This window comes from Nerophis lumbriciformis, linkage group LG38 (genome assembly GCF_033978685.3).
Source record: "Nerophis lumbriciformis linkage group LG38, RoL_Nlum_v2.1, whole genome shotgun sequence".
In the NCBI taxonomy this organism is placed as follows: domain Eukaryota; kingdom Metazoa; phylum Chordata; class Actinopteri; order Syngnathiformes; family Syngnathidae; genus Nerophis; species Nerophis lumbriciformis.
The window spans coordinates 16,440,242-16,463,740 of record NC_084585.2 but is presented as its reverse complement, the minus strand read 5'-3'; the positions used below and the strand labels follow the sequence as shown (position 1 = coordinate 16,463,740).

The window sequence follows — 23,499 nt, the reverse complement described above, 5'->3', positions numbered from 1 at the left end:
ATGACATTACATTAATCAAGAGGACCCCAATTATTACAATGACACCAGATGAACCTCAAATGTAAGTATGCTGAATGAGTGAATTCAAGTTGTGGACTATATTTAGATCGGCATCTAAGAATGTTTATCATTTGGAAAAGGTCAGTATTTGATGTAAGCTCTCAAATACCCTATCCCACTGATTCTCAAACTTTATTCAAGTACCACCATAATGACCTTCATTCAGATATAGTAGCGAGTAACTTTTAAGTATAAATTATAAACAAGGCAGCGGGTTTAATAAGTGTATGTAATCGTTTTGGCCTCTGTACCATTACACAAAGTCTGAACAGTAACACCGTGTTTGAATATAGGAAAAAAAAAACACTACTTTAATCCAGTGATTCTTTGGCGTACCACTAGATGAAGCCCGTGTACCTCAGTTTGAGAATCACTGCCTTATTCTAAATGTAACAATACTGAATAATTTCTAAGTATAACTGTTTCGATAATAATTTTGAATGGTGGAAAAAAAATGTTTCCAAGGTTTAATTTTTCCGGGACTATTTAAATTGACAAATGATCACCTGATACCGAAGTACATGTTCAGTTCAGTTCAGTTTGAGTTTATTTCGAACATGCAAGTATACAACATGTCAAGCTACTTCCTTAATGTAAATGACCGCCATAACCACAACACCAAGGGGAGCTCCACTAACCACGTTAAACCCAGATTCCGATCTAACAAAGGTCTTAGCTCATCTCTTTCTATGCCACATCAATGTGGAATGCGCTCCCAACAAGTATAAAAGGGCATCTCTACCCTCCTTCAAAACCGCGATAAAAGTACACCTCCAGGCAACTTCAATAATCAAATGTAAACAATCAAATGTAGACACTTTCTTATACTTTCTGATCTCTCTCTCTATATGTCCACTACTTGCTATACATATCCTACCAAGTCAGTCCTACACTGTTTCAATATCCATTTCTCTGATGATGCAATTGTTGAAGACTGAAGTGTTGATTCCAACCAACCCCCGCCCCCCGCCCCCTCCATATCCCACGCCCCGGATTGAAAATAATGTAAATAATTCAATGTATATACTCTGATGATTATCTTGTGTGATGACTGTATTATGATGTTAGTCTATATTTGATAGTATTTGATATCTGTATCATATGAATCAATTTAAGTGGACAAGTTGAAAAACTTATTCGGGTGTTACCATTTAGTGGTCAATTGTACGGAATATGTACTTCACTGTGCAATCTACTAATAAAAGTTTCAATCAATCAATCAATCAAACTTCAATCCTAAACTAACACCCTAATAATCAAATGTAAACAATCAAATGTAGATACTTTTTCTTATGCCTTCTGATCTCTCTCTCTCTCTCTCTCTCTCTCTCTCTCTATGTCCACTACTTGCTGTGTATATCCTGCCAAGTCAGACCTACACTGTTTCAATATCCATTTCTCTGTACTCAATTGTTGATGACTGATGATAACAACCAAACCTAACCCCCCCCCCCCCCCACACACACACACACCCCGGATTGTAAATAATGTAAATAATTCAATGTATATACCCTGATGATTATCTTGTGTGATGACTGTATTATGATGATAGTATATATCTGTATCATGAATCAATTTAAGTGGACCTCGACTTAAACAAGTTGAAAAACTTATTGGGGTGTTACCATTTAGTGGTCAATTGTACGGAATATGTACTTCACTGTGCAATCTACTAATAAAAGTCTTAATCAATAAAAAAAAAAAGCCAATTGAGGACCCGCCAGGCCGGCATGTCGATTGTCGAGCGGAAGTTGTTGGGGGAGGGTTTGTGTCACAACAGGAAGAGGAGACCCGCGTATTCACATTTTGTAACGTTTTTTAAAACACACCGTAATTACTTCCATATTATGTGGAAGCGGAAACAAAAACAATCGGCCCAAAGTGAACCTTTCAGAGTCTTTTGGACAAAAATATCGACCCCCAGTCGTGAAGAAAGCCGGGTTCAAAGTTCACAGGAAGCAGGGGGGCTGCCATCTTTAGCCTGCTGTAACGCTAGCATTTAAACGTTAAGGAGCGCGGCGCTTTGTAGCTAGCTTATCGGTTACCGACTGCTCGCCTCGACTCGCTACCGTCCTTTCTCCCGCCGCGGTCGCTCACGACACGTCGCTGGTGGATGAATTCGGCATGGAGAAAGCAGCGGAGCCGTCTTGGACTTCTTCGTACACCTATCAGGTGAGCAAGCACAGCGCCGAGATGCTACACAACCTCAACGTCCAGAGGAAAGATGGAGGCAGGTTCTGCGACGTGATCCTGCGCGTGGGCGAGGAGAGCTTCCCCGCTCACAAGGCGGTGCTGGCGGCGTGCAGCGAGTACTTCGAGTCGGTCTTCGGCGGCGGCAACGCCAGGGAGCTGGAGATGCACACAATCAGCCCGAAAGTTTTTAAAGACATCTTAGACTTCGCGTACACGTCGAGGATTGTGGTGCGGCTGGAGAGCTTCCCTGAACTCATGACGGCTGCCAAGTTTCTGCTGATGCACTCCGTCATCGAGATCTGCCAGGAGGTCATCAAACAATCCAATGTGCAGATCCTCGTCCCGGCGTCAAGGGGAGGGAACGCCAGCCTCTTCCAGGCCGTTGGATCCACGGAGCTGGGCTTCACGGTGGCCCAGCAGGAGGACTTGGTGAACGGGCAGAGCTTCGCCAACAATGGCCCGGTTGATGGGGGTGCGCTCTTGGAGGACGCCGCGGAGGGATCGATGCATATCCTCCAGCAAGTGGACGAAGTACCGACCGAAGCAACGGGAGGCTCCTTTCATCACGGCACCAAGCGGGGCAGGGGGAGACCCAAGAAAGCAGGCGGGTCAGAAGAGTCCGTCCACTTGAACTACAACACGCAGAAAGACATTGTCCTCTTTCCGTGCGGGGCTTGTGGCAAAGCTTTCACCGAAGCCTCCCGTCTGAAGAACCACGAAGCCCAACACGGAGCGACCATCGGTGGTCGCTCGACGCCGGGCAACATTGCGCTGCTGGACCGGGAGAATGGGGAGCATTTCCCCGGAGAGCTGAGGCTCGACAGCGGTCGCAAGAGGGAGAGGACGCGGCGGCACGTGGGCTGTGACATTTGCGGTAAAGTCTTCCGCGACGTTTACCACCTGAACCGACATAAGCTGTCGCACTCCGGGGAGAAGCCCTACGCCTGTCATGTGTGCGGACTCCGCTTCAAACGCAAAGACAGGATGTCTTATCATGTGCGCTCCCACGACGGCTCTGTGGGAAAGCCCTACGTGTGTCAAAGTTGCGGCAAAGGCTTTTCCAGGTGAGTCGTACTTTAATATTGTGACGTTTTTGTTGTTGCGGTTGTGTTGTTCAGGTTCAGACATTAGCAATCTGGGATGTGTTGTTGTTCTACTGACTCATATTCTCTTTATGTAAAATGTTACTTTAGTGTGTGTGGTGACATTTGTTGCTACATCGTCGGTTATACTGGTATATATACCATCAGAAATCTATAGTTGTATGTGTTTAGTTTTGTTTTGGTTTCAACCTCTCAAACCGCTTCTTCGGTGTTCTTAGTCAGAGCCGCTTCAAAAGTCTGCACTGACCCCTGCCGGTTTGGATTTCGAATTTACAACATAAAACACATTCATTTACCAATCTAGGGCTCTCCAAAGTGCCATTTTTGGCTAGGTAGTTTTAATGACCCAGGGCTTTTTAACAGGTTGATTTGAGTTGCTCATCAAAGGGTCCAAAAAGTTCAAAAACAAAAAAACCTTGGAAACAGAGGGAAACATCAAAGGACACAAAAAAACCATGAAATAGTACAGAGCTAATGCAACCAGCTGCTACTTCAGCATAGCAATTTCTACATACAGCTTTATAAGTAAAACCAACAAAAAAACAAGCAATAGATAATACATATTTGCGCACTATGATTCCACCATGCATAGACCCAACAACAATCCAAAACCAAAACACCATTTCAACACCCACCTACTGTACCCCTAACCTGACTCTCGCCAGATCCTTGTAGTTCGCTGAGCTCCACACAAGGATCTGGGACTTCTCAATAGGAGATGTATTTCAGAAGGCGGGGCCTTGTAAAAAGAATAATTGTATGTGATTGGATAAACCACTTGTCCGTTATCTTGAATGACGTGCTACTTCAACCACTCACATCCAAATAAACCTGTGACGCTGATGAGAGCGACGCTGGTAAATCCAAAACCGAACAGCCGACATGTTGGATAACGACAGAGCGAAAAGTTAGAGAACTTTTACTGAAACAACGCAGCAATGTCAGTAGACGATCGATGTCGTTTGTGCAAAGAAAATATGCAGAATCAATGTCAGCACAGGACTGCTCGCTCGCTGCGTGCCGCCATTGTTTTTTGAATCAAACAGTCGCTTCGGCGCTACGTCACATCTATGAAATCCCGCCCGGCGATCCTAATTGGTTCATAATTTTTTGCTATCTTGAAGGAGTTTGCAATGCCCTTGAGCCCAGATCCTTGTGTAAAGCTCAGGGAACTACAAGGATCTGGCGAGAGTCAGGTTACTGTACACCACGGTGACCTCGACAATGCTCTACGCCAGGGGTGTCCAATCTTTTTCCACTGAGGGCCGCACACGGAAAAATTAAAGCATGTGGGGGCCATTTTGATATTTTTCATTTTCAAACCATAACAAAATATATGCATTTTTTTTAAATTGATTTTACCTTTAGGGGTCCCGGGCACCATAAAGGGTCTCAGTCATTAAAATGTTAAAAATAAGTCAGATTATTATTATTTTTTAATTATTTAACGCTTACAGTAAATCTCTATATCAACTTCAAGTTGATATAAAGTAATACAAATTAAAAACAATGTTTTATGGCTTTTCTGTCAAAAACAACTTAGTTTTTTTATAGTAAAACTGAAATATGCAGTATTTAGTAATTAGAGCCCTAAAAGATCAATAATACAGGACACCATTGATTTTAATTATTTCATATTTATGAGTAATCACAGTGAAAAGATAAATAAAAAATCACTAAATATATTTGGGATCCAAAAGGTGCCCCACTCATAAAGTGATACATTTTTATTACCGGTAGGTTTTTCTTTTACTTTCAACACTTAAGTTACAAGATCAACTTCAGATATATCTGTCGAAATAATACTGGAACTATTATTTTGTTTGTTGTATGCGCTTTTGTCAAAGAAAACTTTGATGTTTTTATATGGCTCCTACACAATATATGCAATATTTACCACATAAAACATTTTAAAGTGAAATATTTGAAGTAATTGGAGCCCTGAAAATAATTCATTATAACATGGATTTTTTTTGTCTTTTTTTTTTTTTTTTTGAGCAATGGCAAAAAAAAAAAAAATGAAGAAAGACAAAACAAAAAAAAAACAGCCTGCATTGTAGCTTTTGTGTCAACATTGCAACTTTTTCTCGTTAGATTTCACCTCATTCCACTTTTTTTAATGTTCTTTTTTATTTTTACAGTAGTATTTCCAGAATGTGTGGCGGGCCGGTAAACAATTAGCTGCGGGCCGCAAATGGCCCCGGGCCGCACTTTGGACACCCCTGCTCTACGCCATCGTCGGCCAATGACAGGAACAGACCCAACAAAGCAATCAAGAGAGACAGCCCACTCGCTCTCGGCCAGTGTCCGGTACGCGCAGATGAGCGAGAATCAGCCGGGAACACCAAAGTGTCCAATACATGCTCATTTAGTCAGGGCTCTGTGAAGCTCGTCCATCTCGACGCTCAGAGCGAGCGCCACAGCCGCGTCTCTTCCTCCACATCTCTTCCGGTCTCCACACGGATTCTGGTGTGGCATAGCCAGCAGCTGGTCTCGGGAGCCAACATAGCAATGGCCAAAAAGCTTCCCCAGATCCAAAAGTACAATAAAAGCACCACAAAAGTGCCATCCATTGTTGGGCTGTCCCGAAATCGCCCGAAGCCAAAAGGCAAAAAACACATAAAAACAAGAGGGAAACATCAAAAACACAACAGGACAAAAGCCCAGAGCTCCTACAACCAGCAGCCACTACGGTGGCGCCATCTTGGATCACCTAAAATTTTAGAATTTATATAACTTGTCAGTTCAGACGTTATACCTCCTATTTAATGATAAATTAACAACTGCATGTGTTTTAAATGTTTTATATGCAAGCTAGTGATTAAATGTGCACAAGCTTGCTTTGCCAGTAAATGAGAAGTATCCTAGTTCAGTGAGTTTATCAAAAAGAAGTTGGTAGGGGTGTTGCAATTAGTTTTAACATTGATTCAATTGGAATTCTAATTTGTGGTTGCCTATATACGATTCAGGAGTAATATCTGTTTATTTACAACGGACGATAAGATCCGAAACGATTCAGTGAGGTGAAATCGATTCATTAATGTTTTAGCCATAAATTCTACCAGTTTGACCTATAAATAAATACTGGACACTGCAGGTAAAGTCTCCTATATTATTGATACTTCTTGTAAGGGAATTAGGTATACATTTTTATGGATATAAAAATTCATGTAAACAACAATTAATGGCCAATGCATTTAAAATGTTTTGTATAAAGTGCAGCACCCCCCGCCACTCTGAAAGGGATAAGCGGTAGAAAATGGAAGGATGGATGGATGGAAAGTGCAACCAACATTTCAGGTTAAATAAACAAGAAGAAACCTTTTTTGCCCTTATTTTCAGTATTCAAGAAATGTTCAAGAAAAGTACCGATTAATATCGGTATCGATAAGGAATATCGATAGTGGTATCAATTGAATCCTACCGATATACCTCCCTAGTTATTAGTATCATCATATAATTTTCTCGTTATAGCGTTTTTTTATAGTTTTTCTATTGTTGTGGCGACTTGTCCAGGGTATACCCCGCCTTTCGCCCAAGTGCAGCTGGGATAAGATCCAGCACCCCCGCGACCACGAGAGGCACAAGTGGTAGAAATTGGAAGGATGGATGCTTCCTAATTTATTACTACTATGTAGCACACGCTCCACTTTGTACACCCCTGGTTTATTTATTATTCTGATTTTGATTATTTACCTATTATTCTGCCCTTGCTAAATGTTGGAATTTAGTTTGGCAGATAGGTAAAGTCCTATAAATTAGAGATGAAAAAGGTTACAACTTGATGTTGTTTACTAAGTACTTTATTAATCCCCGAGGGGAAATTGAGATTTTCAGCCCAAGAGTCCCAAGAGCAGACAAACATTACAGGGAGACAGAACAGGATCGCTGACGGGTCTGCCAACTTCCAGTCTCCACAATAACATTACTGTGAAACTAAGCTCTCAAAAGTACATTTAATGTGCACATGAAATAAACATACATGCAATATCATGTTAAATCAACAACACATTTAGTTGAAAACTGAAAAAAGCAATGCAACTATAAGGGATGAAATGGCTTTTATGCCGTTAGCCAAACGCTAACATACAATGGAGAAACCTATGAGCAGGCTAATGAAAATTAGAGCCTTGAATGTTTAAAACTTGTACATACGTTTACCAAAATAGATTTTAACTGAACATAATTGATATAAAACCGCAAATGCATTTCTAGTTACACATATCTTCACCAAAGAGTGTGAAAACTAATACTGACTGCTAACTTTATACTATTAGGCCAATCTGCTGCTCAGTGCAGCGTGCTGACTAGCCAGCCTTCAAACTCCAAAACAAATAAAAGTCTATGTTTTGTGAAACATAATTGCAAAGAAATGGCAGCACAATTATCAACTGGAAGGTGAAGTGTTATCTTTCCTTATCGCAAAATCTAAAAATAAAAATCAAATCAATCAAATAAATGTATGGAAAACACTGCTAATCCAATGCAAGAGACATATGAAAAAGTAAGCCCTTACACACATAACACTTAGTTTTGATTGACTTTGTCAGAAATGTTTTTATCTAGCAATATGATTTATTGTTGTAGTAAGTGAGGACTGCATGTTTCTGCAAAAAATGTGAACCACTATTTTCTTGCTTAGAATTGAGATTGCGATTCTCTGGGACAATTTTTAATACAGGGCAATTTGGTTTTGTTTTAACTGTCAACCCTTTGAATAAATAAATAGAAGGACAAAATCCATCAAGTAAAAAAACAAAAACAAAAAAAAACAGACGTTTGTTCCATACACAATACGTTCATGTGTTGTAGCATCTGACCTGTGGCGTACAGCTACAATTTAGAGTTGTTGTGTTGTTGGAACAGAGATTAAAAATAATATATATGATTTGGCCTCCAGACCAGATCACCTTAACGGGCATATCAAGCAAGTCCACACAACAGAGAGACCCCACAAGTGCCAGGTGATATGCAGGTTTACTTTACCAAAAGTGATGGACTTAATGAGTTTAAGACGTGAAACTTGACTTGTTTCCTTGCTTGCAGATTTGTAATGCCTCTTTTGCAACAAGAGATCGCCTCAGGTCACACCTCGCATGTCACGAGGACAAAATTCCCTGCAAAGTTTGCGGCAAGTTCCTCCGAGCGGCCTACATGACGGACCACCTCAAGAAACACAGCGAAGGAACGCACAACTACTGCGGAATTTGCAACAAAGGTAATTCAGTCGCTAGCTCCGATGCAGTATGGCGATTCTGAAAAGCTTGCAAAACAGGCTCTGCTTGGAATGTGACGCATACTTGCTTCTGTTGGTCATGTCATGACCTCATCTAAAGCCCCTTTCACACAGTGATCGCTCAGAAGTCTCACCAGAAGACTGCGTTTATCCACCTTTGCCTTTTACATAGAACCGAGTGTAAGCGCAATGTTGAAGGTACATTAATTCCGTTTATTTATACATAATAGCGACACTGAAAAAAGCCAGGAAAATGTCAACCTAAACAGGCTGTGTGGAAGGGGCTTAGAACACTGCAGGGTTCTCTGTAGTACATTTAACTGGCCCTTACCATGAGTGGGTTGGTTCATTTTATTTAAAGGTAATACACTTAAAAGTTTAATCCTTGTAATGTTCACTAAAGTAAGGTATGTTGAGGTCAGGTGCCATGAGCTTGGGTCCTGCGTGGTGTCATGCGTGACGGCTTTGTGCAAATTTATGGCTATATTCTTCCTGGAAACAGTTACCGTTAAATGTCTGTCTATACTACTTGTCCTTATTGTTGTGACTATGTTGTAAAATGTCATTTAAGCCAAGTCAGCTGTTATGCAAACTCCTGAACAACATACTACCTTTTTTTTCTTTGTTGTTTTGTACTAAGTATTGAACTTGCTGTGTAGCAAGGATGACCCATTTCTGCATTGTTTAAAAAAAAACATGTATTTTACATTTTCTCCAGATGGTTTATCTACTCCATTACTGGTGTCATTCTGCTCAAAACACAGCAGGCAATAATGAGATGGTCATATCCAGTCTCCGTTTACTCCGCGCCCTGTCAAGGCCTCAGAGTTTGCAAACGTCTGCCTTGTTTGTGCTCTTCTCGGTCGCAGGTTTCTCCACTGCCTCCTACCTTAAGGTGCATACGAAAACACATCATGGCTCTCCACTGCCCCCCTCTGCCACATTGCACACCTTCCCTGAGCCAAGCGGGGAACTTCAGATGCAAAACGGCACCCCTTACCACATGGGACGCCAGTGCTCAGTGGAAGGCAAGCAGCCGCCCGGCCCATCACAAAACATTCGTGTCTCTGGCTTCTTTCACTGGCTGCGCTGTTTTTATCTGTAAATATCAAACTGTGCTTCTGCATCTTTGTTAAATACAAGGCTCTGTTACTCTGAGCTTGTCCTTCACTGTGTGCGTGTATTGGGGAACACTCTGTGCTACATCAATTGGAGGTGTCACAGACCTTTGGGCAGATTACTGGTAGATGTTTCTGTCGTTAATGCAGCAATTTGCACCTTGCGGTGGAAATGGCTTTCTAATATTAACGATAACAATGTGGGGAGTTTTGTTGTCTGTGTGTGTGTGTGTGTGTGTTCGTCCGGCATGGCCATGGCTGCGTATGGTTTATGTCCTGCTTGGCTGGTCCATTGCCAGATTGTCCACAATGCACATTGTAGCATGTTTGGCTATACTGCATTCTCCATTGAATGATTTAGAGCTCAAAGAACTGACAGCACAGAGATGGTTACCTGTGAGGCACAATGTATAAGAAATGGCTTGTTTGCGCATGCATCATCGCTAGGGGTGTAACGGTACACAAAAATTTGGGTTTGGTACGTACCTCGGTTTAGAGGTCACGGTTCGGTTCATTTTCGGTACAGTAAGAAAACAACAAAATATACATGTTTTGGTTATTTATTTACCAAATTTGTAAACAATGGCTTTATCCTTTTAACATTGGGAACACTATAATAATTCTGCCCACGTTAATCAACATTAAACTGCCTCAAGTTGTTGCTCAGATTAAGAAATAAAATGACAAAACTTTTCTTCTACATATAAAAAGTGCAACATTAAACAGTTTCAAGTCAACTCATCATGCTTAATTTTATACAGAATTTGGGAAGCCTGTAGTTGATTTTTATTTTGTAAATGTTATATTTTTATCAACATGTGATAGCAGGGACCCTGCCATTCAAAACTAGGCTGCTCCATTACTAATGATTAATGTAACTATAGCTGAAAAAATAGTACAATAGCAATAGGAGAGACTATTCATCCCTGAACACCATGGAGTTCATGTAGGCTTAATGATGTAGTTACATTATTATATCAACTATCAGAGACAGAAACTTTTCATTTAACATAATGTCCTTTTTTGATGCTTCAACACAGCTCAATCAACACAGAAAAAGGTCAAGTGAAATAACAGACAGACAGGGCTTTGCTGTCCATAACACACACCGCAAAATGAGGTAACGTTACGCTAAAAGCTAATTAGCCTTACCTCAAGCCAGAACTGCGAGCGAGCTGAAGCTGCAGTTTATGTTTCTAGAAGGTCAACGGGCTCATAGTGATGTTACTAGTAGTTGACTGGGAGGTGTTTATTATAATTTGGGGAGAGTCCACTGCCTGATGCTTACCTGCTAAACACCTACCTGCTCATCATGACGCTTGAGCACTGCCTACATGCGCTCTGAATACGCACTGCTGATTGGCTGTTACCGCTCTGAATGTAACCAATCAGATGGTTGTGTGCGTGGGACAATGCTGGGTGCTGTGTAGAGTACTGACAGAGACAAGCAGAACGAAGCGGAGCAGTTTGTTAAGACTTAATATGTTCGTGTGGAAACTCGTTCGGTACACCTCCGAACCAAACCGAAACCCCCGTACCGAAACGGTTCAATACAAATACACGTACCGTTACACCCCTAATCATCGCACAAAAAGTAAGTGTGGCCCTCACACTTTAGCAACCGTTTCTCCTCAAAAAGACAACACCAGAGGTTTGCACAGAATTTAGACCTAAGTCCGTCTGTACTACCAGGTACCAATTCATGTACGGTGCCATATTTTGATACCTTTGTTGTACATGACGTTACGTCTGGCTGCAAACTCGGCACTGGCTCAAGCATTTGGCCGGAAAACACTCAGTCAAGCACTCAGAGCGGATTCAGCCGGATTAACTGCAGGTAATAGTACAATTTTCTATGCCAACAAAGAAAGAAGAAGGTGCTCAAAGTACAGTAAGCCTCCACTTTTCTAAATGCTAATGATGGTAATTCTATATACGGAAGATTAGCATGTGCAATTTTTCATTAAGATTTCAACACCTCCAAATTTGGTCATGAAAACTACAGCTAAGATGCACGATACAATCTGCTGGTGTGTAGCATGGTACAATACTTACATACTGTAAACACTTTTTAGGGCTCAACAAAAGACGAGACTGGCACATTCAACTTGATAGCAGAGACTACTTCCTGGCTCAGGCAACACGCTGCAATCTATACACTACTGCCATTTAATGTCCTGGAATTGCAACTGCATGTAAAGTCTACTAAATAATACAGTACAGTACTTGCAAATGAGACAAAGAAAAAAACAAGATAACAACTGGATTGTATGACTGAGTGTTAAATAAAATACATTTAGATTTTTTTAAATAATTTACATCTATTAACACACGAACACACAAAAATGTACAGAAAATTGGTACAGTAGAGGAACGTATTGATTCCCAGGTACCAGGAATTGGCACAGTATCGATTCAAATGTGAAAGTTACCCATCCCAAGGCAATACTATACAAAATAAACTTAGATATAAGTTGGAGTAGTTGGTGTACAGATTGGAAAGCAACGTACATTTTACTGTCCTCAACATGCAGCCGTTAATTATCTGCCAACACAAGTGAATACACCTCACAGTGAACATCTCCAAATAATGTATTTGGTGTGAGCAGTTCAATATCCGTAAAGTATTCACAGTGCTTCACTTTAGTTCAATATCCGGAAAGTATTCACAGTGCTTCACTTGTTCCACATTTTGTTAGGTTACAGCCATATTCCAAAATAAAAAACAATTCATTTTTGGTCTCAAAATTCTGCACACAATACTCTGTATTGACAATGTGGAAACTGTGCTTCTTTTTTTTTTTTTTAGGAAATTATAGCAAATTTATTAAAATTACAATGCTAAGAAATCACATATACATAAGTATTCACAGCCTTTGCTCAATACTTCGTTGATGCACTTTAAGCAGCAATTACAGCCTCAATTATTTTTGAATACGATGCCACAAGTTTGGCACACCTATCTTTGGGCAGTTTGGCCAATTCCCCTTTGCAGCACCTCTCAAGCGCCATCAGGTTGCATGGGAAGTGTCGGTGCTCAGCCATTTTTAGATCTTGCCAGAGATGTTCAATGGGATTCAAGTTTGGGCTTTGATTTTTTTGGCTGTGTGCTTAGTGTCATTGTCTCGCTGAAAGATTAACCGTCACCCAAGTTCAAGTTCAAAACCGCTCTGGAGCAGGTTTTCATCCAGTATGTCTCTGTACAATGATGCGTTCATATTTTCCTCTATCCTAACTAGTCTTCCGTTTCCTGGCGCTGATAAACATCCCCACAGCATGATGCTGCCACACCATGCTTCACTGTAGGGATGGCATTGGCCTGATGATGAGTGGTGCCTGTTTTTTTCCAAAGATGACACCTGGCATTCACGCCAAATAGTTCAATCTTTGTCTCATTAGACAAGATAGCTTTGTTTCTCATGGTCTGAGTCTTTCTGGTGTATTTTGGCAAACTTTATTAGAGGAATGGCTTCTCGACCATACAGGCCTGATTGGTGGATTGCTGCACAGATGGTTGTCCTTCGTCAAGATTCTCCTTTCTTCACAGAGGAATGCTGTAGCTCTGACAGAGTGACCATCCGGTTCTTAGTTACCTTTCTGATTATGGCCCTTCTCCCCTGATCACCCAGTTTAGAGGGCTGGCCAGCTCTAAAAAGTGTCCTGGTTGTTCCAAACTTCTTCCAATTACAGAAGATGGAGGCCACTGTGCTCATTGAGTCTTTCAAGGCAGCAGATATTTTTCTGCACCCTTCCCCAGATTGTGTGCCTCGAGACAATTCTGTCTCGGAAGTCTACAGAAAATTCCTTCGACTTCATTCATGGTTTGTGCTCTGCCATGCAGTGTCAAATGTGTGACTGTATATATAGACAAGTGTGTGCCTTTCCAAATCATGTCTAAACAACTGAAGTTACTAAAGTAGATTCCAATCAAGCTGTTGGAACATCTCAAACATGATTAGTTAAAACAAGATGCCCCTGATCTCACTTTTTGAATACTTATCTACATGTGATTTCTTAGTTTTTATTTTGAATACATTTGCAAAAAATTCTGAAGAAAATGTTTTCATATTGTCATTATGGAGTATTGTGTATAGAACGTTGAGGACAAAAATTAATGTCTTCCATTTTGGAACAAGGCTGTAACATAACAAAATGTGGAAATAGTGAAGCAGTGTGAATACTTTCCAGATGCACTGTAAGTACCATTGTTCTCTACTACTGCCTTAATCTTCTTTGACATGGAATTGGACCTTTTTTCACTTCTCCATGATGACATCACTGTTGGATGTTTCACCTTCCTCTTAAGGATGCCCCACAGGTGCTCAATTGGGTTTAGGTGCAGAGAAGACACACGTGTCCGCTCCATCACCTTCAACAAGGCACTTGTCATCTTGGAGGTGTGTTTGGACTCCTTTTTATCATGTGTGAGGGCATCAAAGACCATGATGCTATCACCACCATGTTTGACTGTTAATCTTGTTACTCACTTGTGTTGCCAAACAATGATGTTTGTGTGCTGACTCATTTTCAATGGGTAGTAAATCTATACCGATATGACTACTCTTACCATATATCCACACTATGATAGTATTGTCTCATTAGGAAAAAAAATATTGTAATCAAAATGGTTGCTGGAAGTTTGAGGAACTGGCTTTTGTGAAATACTGTAGCTATGGGTCCATGTTAAACGAGTAATCCGTGGTTGTGTCAATGAGCACGTACACAAGCATGCTCCTGGAATGTGCATCTTTGTTATGGGATGTGATTATCATTACGGTTACATTTCAAGTCCAGAATGATGGCAGTGATGTGGCTTACTTGAGTGGTTGCTTGATGATCCCAGGAAGCTTGAGCTGTGTTTGAGAAGAGAAACCTTTTGAGTTCTCTGTTGAGCATGTTGTGTTTACAGCACTTCAGAAGTTAACTGTGTCTGTGTGGTGTCTGCTGGCCTCTTCTGTCTATCCTTCCTCTTCCTGGTTGGGTGCTATTGGTAGACGCCAGTCGACAGCTGGTATTTTCCTCACCTGAGGCGGGGGCCCGCTTTCACGGACATCCACTCCTCCCCCAGCCTTGCCCTCCAGCCTTGGGCCAGCAGCCCGAACTGTTTGTAGGGAGGCCAGGCAGGGCTCCATATTTCTGGGAGTGTCGGTCTGGTGGGGTGCCTGCTTTTCCCGTCCATGGGCCTGCTGCAGGTCAGTACAGTACAGCAGGAGGTGGGTGGCGCATGAGCACAGTGCTTGATGGCCTATACCAACACTTTTAGTCGACTGCGGGCAAAATGGGCTTTATTATTTGTGAATGTAGCATTTGTAGCAGTCATTTCTACACATGTTCTCGGTTCGAAAAAGTACAGTCCAGTTGTCATGATCTGACACGGTTTATTAACTCAGTTCTGTGACCAGTGTGACTATGTCAAACTATCACTCTGCAACATACCGAACCCCCGGTTTCTCCTGATCCTGTGTCTTCGGGTGAATGAGTTAGCGATGCCAAAACGCTCAGACAATGTTTCATAGAATGTTAAAAAACCAAAAACGTTGGAACAGACCACCTCAAAAACAAAATAAAATTGTACAGTTTTTTACTGGATCAGACACCCAAAAAGGACATGAAATAAAGAACGCAGGATTTACAATATTGACTATGAACAAAAAAACACTAAATATTAAGAACATATGAAAGTCGCTCATTTTACTTGTCAGAACATTTTCTCGATTGACATGTACAATCAAGCAAAACGCAACAAAAATGCAACAAACACAGCGAAACGTAAATTCAAAAGGGTAAAAAAACACCCACAATCTAAAATAAAACTTTTCTGTAATACTTGATCCACGTCTACCCCTCACACTTGTGTCTCGTACTTCGTGTTCTGTAAACATGTTTCTTTAAAATATAACCATCCTCTGATTATAATCCCCTCCGCTATCAGGGTCAAAAGGAAAGAAAATGTCAACACAACCATGGAAAACACTCAATGTAAACTCAATTCTAAAATCACGTTGAACACTTAACAATAACCTCTTGAAATTAAGGTGCACAATTAAGGAATATGTAAGAAATGCTTGATAAAGTGTAGCATAACAGTGCAAAGTGTGAACATGTAAGCACAGAGGAACCTGAGAAGAACTATGTTCTGTAGATTTAGTGCTAGGAAGTTACGGTTGTGCTCTAAATCAGGGTTGTCAAACTCAAATATAGAGTGAGCCAAAATTTAAAACTGAACAAAGCCGCAGGCCAAGGTTGAACAAATTAACCTTGAACGTCCTCTACACGCTATCGTCACGTCCGCTTTTCATCCATTCTAACATCGTTCAGACCCAGTCACAAGATATGTGCGGCTTCTGTACGCACACACGAGCGAATGCAACGCATACTTCATCAACAGCGATACAGGTTACACTGAGGGTGCCAGTATAAAAAACTTTTAACACTGTTAGAAATATACACCACACTGTGAATCCACACCAAACAAGAATGACAAACACATTTCGGGAGAACATCCGCACCGTAACACAACATAAACACAACAGAACAAATACCCAGAATCCTTTGCAGCACTAACTCTTCCGGGACGCTACAAAATGCACCCCCGCTACCACCAAACCTTCCCCCCCCCACACACACACACCTTGTAGCATCCTGGAAGAGTTAGTGCTGCAAAGGGTTCTGGTTTGGTGTGGATTCACAGTGTGGCGTATATTTCTAACAGTGTTAAAGTTTTTTATTCGGCTACCCTCAGTGTAACCTGTATTGCTGTTGATGACGTATGCGTTGCATTCTAATGTGTGTGCTTGCAGAAGTCGGACATGTTATGTGACTGGGCCAGCACTCGTTGGGCTGGCTGGCTGGCTGGCTGGCGTTTAGAAGACTCCCGGGAGGATCGGCGGACCAGCTTTAGTGTTAATTTGATATCGCCTCAAGGGCCAAGTGAAATTACACGGCGAGCTAAATTTGGCCTGCGTGCCAGAGTTTGACACCCATGATCTAAAGGGTATTACCAGTCTTGGTGGGAACAAGCATCTTGCATAACTTACAGAACACATTGGTCTGACTACGGTCTGTTTTATAAAGTCAAAGAATCTGCCATACCGTCGATGTGATTTTTCCTTATTTATCGACAATTTCTTTGCTGTCTGCAGCAGTCATTTTTAGTTTCTCTTCTCACTCAAGAATCAACCACAAGAAAACAAGATGGCGCAACCGCTTTGTTGATACTGTTACCTGATTGGCTGTTGGCGTTTTACTCCCACTGATCAGTGATCCTTTCCTGTGTTGCTCGGTTAGCAGAGAGCGTGTGCCTTTGTTCATACAACCAATCTTGCTTCGCAACATCCATTTTTTTCCGACGAAGAAGAAAATACAATTATTGATCATTTTATGGAACTTATTTTTATTGATATCAATTTTGTGTCTATCGCGTCTTATCACCCAAAACTACTTTCCGTAGTTCAAGTGTTATGGTAATTGAAAATGGTGCTCCACATATTGTCTGCTATAGTTTTGATGTTAAAGATTTAAAAAATATTAATTTATTGAAATAGTTAATGAAATGTATTCGTACCATATTTTCCCATAAGAAATAACCCAAAATATTTACCAAAACACATTTAATAGGGAATAATGTAAAATAAATGTAAATGATGAATAAAATGTATGAATAAGCTTTTAAAATTCCTTAAAATACGGCGATAAATGGAGAAGAGAAGAGCCAAGCGGACACCGTATTCGTACTTTTGAAATCAATAATGTTTTTTACCTTACTTATCAAAATGCTGGCACTTGCAACTTTCTACGGCCCCATGGTGGAGTATTTTGCAGTCGTACTCAAAAAATAAAAGCAAAGAACTACAGAGTCAGTGGTTATGTCAATGAATGGTAATGGCAATGAAGGAGAATGACTTCAGGCTAACACGTCACCAACGTGTGGATTCTTTGCTTGGGTGTTGGATTTTGCAGAATGATACGTGGGCAAACAGGCTTGTTTATTACGCGCAATACAATGTTGCCAATGACAATCTATTTGTGGTAGCGGGGGTATGGCTGGTAACTTGACTTTCGCCAAATCCTTGTAGCTCGCTGAGCTCCACACAAGGATCTGGGACTTCTCAATAGGAGATGTATTTCAGAAGGCGGGGCCTTGTAAAAAAAAATCATTGTTTGTGATTGGATAAACCACTTGTCCGTTATCTTGAATGGCGTGCTACTTCAACCGCTCACATCCAAATCAACCCGTGATGCTGATGAGAGCGACGCTGGGAAATCCAAAACAGAACAACCGACATATTGGATAACGACAGAGCAAAAAGTTATAGAACTTTTACTGAAACAACGCAGCAATGTCAGTAGACGATCGATGTCGCAAAACGGTTGCAATAGCACAATCAATGTCCGCACATGACTCCTCGCTGCGTGCCGCCATTGTTGTTTCAATCAGTCGCTTCGGCGCTACGTCACATCTATGAAATCCCGCCCGGCGATCCTGATTGGTTCATTATATTTTGCTATCTTGAAGGAGTTTGCATTGCCTTCGAGCCCAGATCCTTGTGTGGAGCTCAGCGAACTACAAGGATCTGGCGAGAGTCAGGTTAATGGCTGGTACTGTGTCAAAAATATCGAATCATTTGTATAATATTTATTTATGACTATGATGCAATTAGTTTGTAAAGGCTAAAACAAAATGTATGCATATTTTTTTAAGACAAATCTGTGTTTAATACTTATTAGTATCAACATACAGTACAGGCCAAAAGTTTGGACACACCTTCTCATTCAATGTGTTTTCTTTATTTCCATGACTATTTACATTGTAGATTGTCACTGAAGGCATCAAAACTATGAATGAACACGTGGAGTTATGTACTTAACAGAAAAATGTGAAATAACTGAAAACATGTTTTATATTCTACCATCTTCAAAATAGCCACCATTTGCTCTGATTACTGCTTTGCACACTCTTGGCATTCTCTCAATGAGCTTCAAGAGGTAGTCACCTGAAATGGTTTTCACTTCACAGGTGTGCCTTATCAGGGTTGATTAGTGGAAATTCTTGCTTTATCAATGGGGTTGGGACCATCAAACTTTTGACCTGTACTGTATATTTTTCTTCTTACATCAAATTGTAACAACTTGTGGCGGCCCTAAATTTATTTGTGGTGGAGTGAATGTATGGGAAAGACAATGTCAGTCCATATAATAACCAAGACACTATGAGAAAACCGGGGCAAACTTTTTGGTAAAATTTTTTGCCGAAAACCAAATCCTACAAAATGTGCAGTGTACAAAAACTGAATTACCATTATACCTTGAAGGTAAAAAAGCCCATTTACTGTCATAGGATGCCAACTAGTTAATCAGCATGCAGCAGCCCATCTAGCTACACCCGCCAAAAGCAAACTGCAACTGGGGAGATTGAAATTTGTGACGTTAGAGTCAGAGGTTTGATCCCCTTTATCATTGAAGAGCACAGAAATGAAAACCGTATGGAAATGAACTGAACCATACTGCTTTGTGGAGACCAGGCTTCAAGCTTTGTTGAATAACCGACTTGTCCTGATATATCATTTTCTTTCCTTCATTTTCTCTCTGTCCTCTCATCCCCACTACCCGTTTCTACCTCAGACGGGCAGGAAAACGCCGGCAAGTGTCCTCATCTGGATTCGGAAGAATCGGATCCTTCATTCGGGGACCTGTCCAACAGTGATGAACTGAAATCCCCAGACAAGTCGGACAGGCCGGAGCTGGACATGCCCTCCCCAGCCTGCAACGGAACATCTTCGGGGGGGCTGGGCTCTCCGGAGGGTCCCAAAGCCAAGACGGACCCCGAGAAGAAGTTCACCTGCGCCATTTGTGGTCAGGCCTTCCGCACCAAGTCCTACCTCAAAAAACACCAGCACAGAGTACACAAAACCCCGAAGGCTCAGGCGGGCTTAGGGTCCAGTTTAAGCGACCTGGCCCCCTTCTCGCCTCAGCAGAGCATGTCTCTGCTTGAGTCCTTCGGCTTCCAGATAGTACAGTCGGCTTTCGCCTCGTCACTGGTAGACGTGGAAGCGGGTCAAAGCGGAGTGCACTTTGGAGGGAAGTGAGGCGCCCGGTCTGCCGTGTTCAGGACAAGGCCAGGTTGTGCTGTCTTTGCCTCAAGACTACTTCTCTTGCTCAATGTGTGCATTTTTGTCAGACTGCCATATGATTCCTACTTTTTCTACTTTTTCAGAGTATGGAAAGTGCATACACGCTGTTGTAATTCTCTTTATACAGAAAGAAGAAGACATGGAGCATACGATGAGACTTCAGTTGTTTTTGTTATTATTTGACTTTCACATATTCCTGCACATGTGACGAGTACACGTATGCGTCCGTTACTGTTGCGCCAATCGTCTTGGCCATCAGGACAGTGGGCGGGGCTTGATTTATTTATGTTACTTCCACCGACAGGACGCTTTAAACGTTTTGAATGCAAGCAAACACCTTTCACATTTTGCTTTAGTCACTAAAGAAGTGCAAGCAACCGACAGACGAAAGTTAAGAGGCACTTTTTTTTCTTTTTTCTTTTTTCTTTTTTCTTTTTTCTTTTTTCTTTTTTCTTTTCCAGCACATTCTGGAGACATGCTTGTCAGAATCATCAATCATCGATTCTTTCTTCATAGTTGTGATGGAGAGAATAGCCGACGATCAGCGTGAACACAAACATTTTAAATTTTCCTATTGGCAATGCTGTTCCCTAAACATTGACAATGTTCCCTATCCATGCTTGACCTTAATCATGATATTGTTCCCCATCCTTGTGTTTTCAAACGATGACAATGTTCCCCATCCCTGCACGTTCCCCAAACGAGGACCAAGATCAGCTTGATGATCAGGATATATTTTATGAATGTAGATTCTATTTTATTAACTTATTCATGCCCCTGCTCTTGGGTGCACTTTTGTTTGTGTACATTTTCAAGTTTTTGTCCATTTTGAAGCTCTTGTTCTAAGTTATGTTTAGGAATGCGTGTGTGTGAGGTTGTTGAGCCCCTTTCACACAGAAATGCTGCAAAATCGGCCCTCTAGCCATTAACCCGACATTTATTCACCTGCGGCTTTTTATGCAGAACACACGAAAATCGTCCATTCGACGCTGCCAGGCTTCGGTCCCTCTTTTTGCCGTAACAGAATAAGTTAAGACAAAGCCTGATGGAGGCAGAAAAGTGGGACAAAGGTGCGACTTTCCCACACCTGCTCTTGCTGTTACGGCTATATTGCGGTACCTCAATTTATTTTTGCATGGCGTTCCAAAAGGTCAGACGAAAACGGAATCTTTCAAAAACTAAAGCAATTTTCCTCATAAGAAATGACGTCAACTAGAAAAGCACTCAGAGCGCAGACCTCCGCCACAAAGAAGTACTGAGCAAAATTAGCGACCATCTTGTAATGCTACGATCCACCCGCTCTTTTGGACTTTTTACTTTTACCTTTTTGAAGATTTCTGTTGGCGAGGATGGCGATAAGCAGAGCAGGGGAGAAGGGAAAGAGAGGTCCATGGAAATGACTCATTTTGTAATTTGCTACAAGTACCTAATTAAAGTGCCCAGTGTTTCTCACCTTCTTTATAAAAGTCCTGGCACTCGCAACTTTCTTTGCCCTACGGTAGAATATTTGCAATCGTATTCAGTTTGAAAAAAAAATGACGGATACTTAAGTCACCAATGCGAGGGATTATTTGTTTGGGAACTTCATTCCACAGGCAAACGGACTAGTTTGTTTCACGCAATGTTGCCGGTAACAATAACCGAGATGGTATACGGAAAATGGTGCAGAATTTTCGCCAGAAAGTTCGAATCCTACAATAGGTGTAGCATACGAAGGTACCACCATAGACAGCTTTGACGGGTTCTGTCAGAGCTGCTGTTAGGGCTATTTTGGGCGTGTCTGCATGAAAGGGGCAGTGATAAGAAAAGGGATGTAATCCAAGGGACCAATCATAGACGCACGTTGACTACCTGTGTGACATTCCCCTGAAGGTGAAATAAAGAGTGTTTTCTACTGTATTGTATTGTGGAACCTCACGGGATGCAATTTTTGGGAATATTTATCGACAAAAGTCCGACTTGACAAAATGTTCCTGATGCAATTCTGGAGTGTGTGATCTCTTGTTTTAATTACAGTTTCTATATTATTTATGGCTCTATAGTGAATTGTATTAAGTGTATATACCATCTTATAAATATATCTAATTATTGGAGCAGTGTGTCACTGGTGGACGAGTAAAAACATTTTTGTTGCTGTTTCTGTTGTGTTCGAGGCTTCTTAAATTATGTTAATTTACTTTTGTTTTTGTTTATTTTGTCACGCCATTAGGGCTTTTTGTTGTTCTTGGAGGACAAAGTGAAATGAGCTTAATTCACATTGGTACTCAAATGTAAAATATGTATTTTTTGTTGTTGTTTGGCTCTCTGCTTTTGGTTTGTTGCAAAGTGCCTTCCAAATACTGACTGTGCACGGCAGTGGATTCAAACGTCGTCTTTGGGAGAAGTATACCGTGACTCACATTGAAATGTTTTTTTTTGTTGTTTTTTTTTTTACTTGATTCTTACAGAAAATGTACAGCATCTCTTCAAGACACACACATACAACAAGGCTTTTAAAACATGTGAGCTCCATGTTTTGCTATAACGTCTTTGGACATATTTCAGTATAAGCATATTTTCTACAGTATACATCTTTGTTTTTGTACTCTGTTACTGAGTCGCTCTTGTTGCTGCAAAGACGAGGAGCCAATAAAATGCATTGAAAAAATACGTTTTTGCATTTCGACTTTGAATTACCATTAAAACTCAACCAATATCCTCTAAACATATATATTAAAACCCTTATTAGTTTGCATCCATGCTATACCTATATACGATAGGATAAACTTTATTCATCCCACAATAGAGAAATGATGTGGTTGCAGTGCAGAAAAAAATGTTCACAAAAAAATAAGGTAACAACACATAAAAACAAGAGGGAAACATCAAACAAATGACAAAATACATTAAAAGAGCACAGAGCTCATGCAACCAGCTGCCACTTCAGCAGCGCCACTTCTACATACAGCTACAAATTAAACAACGAAAGACCAACAAATAGTACATATTGCCTGCATATGATTGCACTATGCATGGACAAACAAAACAAAAACACCATTTCAACACCCACATAATATATGGTGGTGACCTCTGCAGTGCTCCACACCGTCTGCTGGGGTTGGGGTCCATTATTACAATCACTTTTTGAAGTTTGTGTATTATATACACTCAAACCATATACCCTATATATATATATATATATATATATATATATATATATATATATACAGTATACCATTCAAAGTAATAGACTAAAAACAACGTTTTGAAGTCCTGTCCCTCGTTTTATGGTTCATGGTTCAATCTTCTAGTTCATCATGCTTTGTACTGCTACTGATAGCAAAACAAATCATTTTAAAGTTTTCTCTTTTTTAGCTTTTTTATGTAATAATCTATTTTTATGAAATTATTTTTCTGACCATCTTTGTTTTTTGTTTTTTACACACTACTTATAGAAATAGATATTATGTGGGTACCCACATATGCGGTCCTCTCCAAGGTTTCTCATAGTCATTCACATCGACGTCCCACTGGGGTGAGTTTTTCCTTGCCCTTATGTGGGCTTTGTACCGAGGATGTCGTTGTGGCTTGTTTAGCCCTTTGAGACACTTGTGATTTAGGGCTATATAAATAAACATTGATTGATTGATTGATATTCCAAAATGTAATTATTATTTCCA

At 40.8% G+C, this 23,499-nt stretch overlaps 1 protein-coding gene across 3 annotated transcripts; it reads left to right on the top strand.

The window, feature by feature from the left end:
• The first annotated feature begins 1,809 nt into the window (after nt 1–1,809).
• On the top strand, nt 1,810–22,489 carry patz1 (POZ/BTB and AT hook containing zinc finger 1). Of its 3 annotated transcripts, XM_061932808.1 has the most exons (6): nt 1,810–3,317; nt 8,257–8,320; nt 8,403–8,574; nt 9,462–9,620; nt 14,705–14,902; nt 19,332–22,489. In XM_061932808.1, exons 1-6 carry the CDS (start codon nt 2,185–2,187, stop codon nt 19,793–19,795), a joined length of 2,190 nt encoding a protein of 729 aa, XP_061788792.1. In that variant the 5' UTR covers nt 1,810–2,184; the 3' UTR covers nt 19,796–22,489. The 3 variants fall into 3 exon arrangements, with proteins under 3 accessions (XP_061788792.1, XP_061788790.1, XP_061788791.1); XM_061932806.1 differs by lacking the exon at nt 14,705–14,902; XM_061932807.1 differs by lacking the exons at nt 9,462–9,620; nt 14,705–14,902 and having other exon boundaries at nt 1,811–3,317.
• The last annotated feature ends 1,010 nt before the right edge of the window (nt 22,490–23,499 follow it).

Excerpts from the sequence above, each read along its gene's own strand:
- patz1 (XM_061932808.1), top strand. The coding sequence starts at position 2,185 with ATGGAGAAAGCAGCGGAGCCGTCTTGGACTTCTTCGTACACCTATCAG. Across the intron at positions 8,321-8,402 it reads AGAGACCCCACAAGTGCCAG|ATTTGTAATGCCTCTTTTGC; the intron begins GTGATATGCAGG and ends CCTTGCTTGCAG. Across the intron at positions 9,621-14,704 it reads ACGCCAGTGCTCAGTGGAAG|ACGCCAGTCGACAGCTGGTA; the intron begins GCAAGCAGCCGC and ends TGCTATTGGTAG.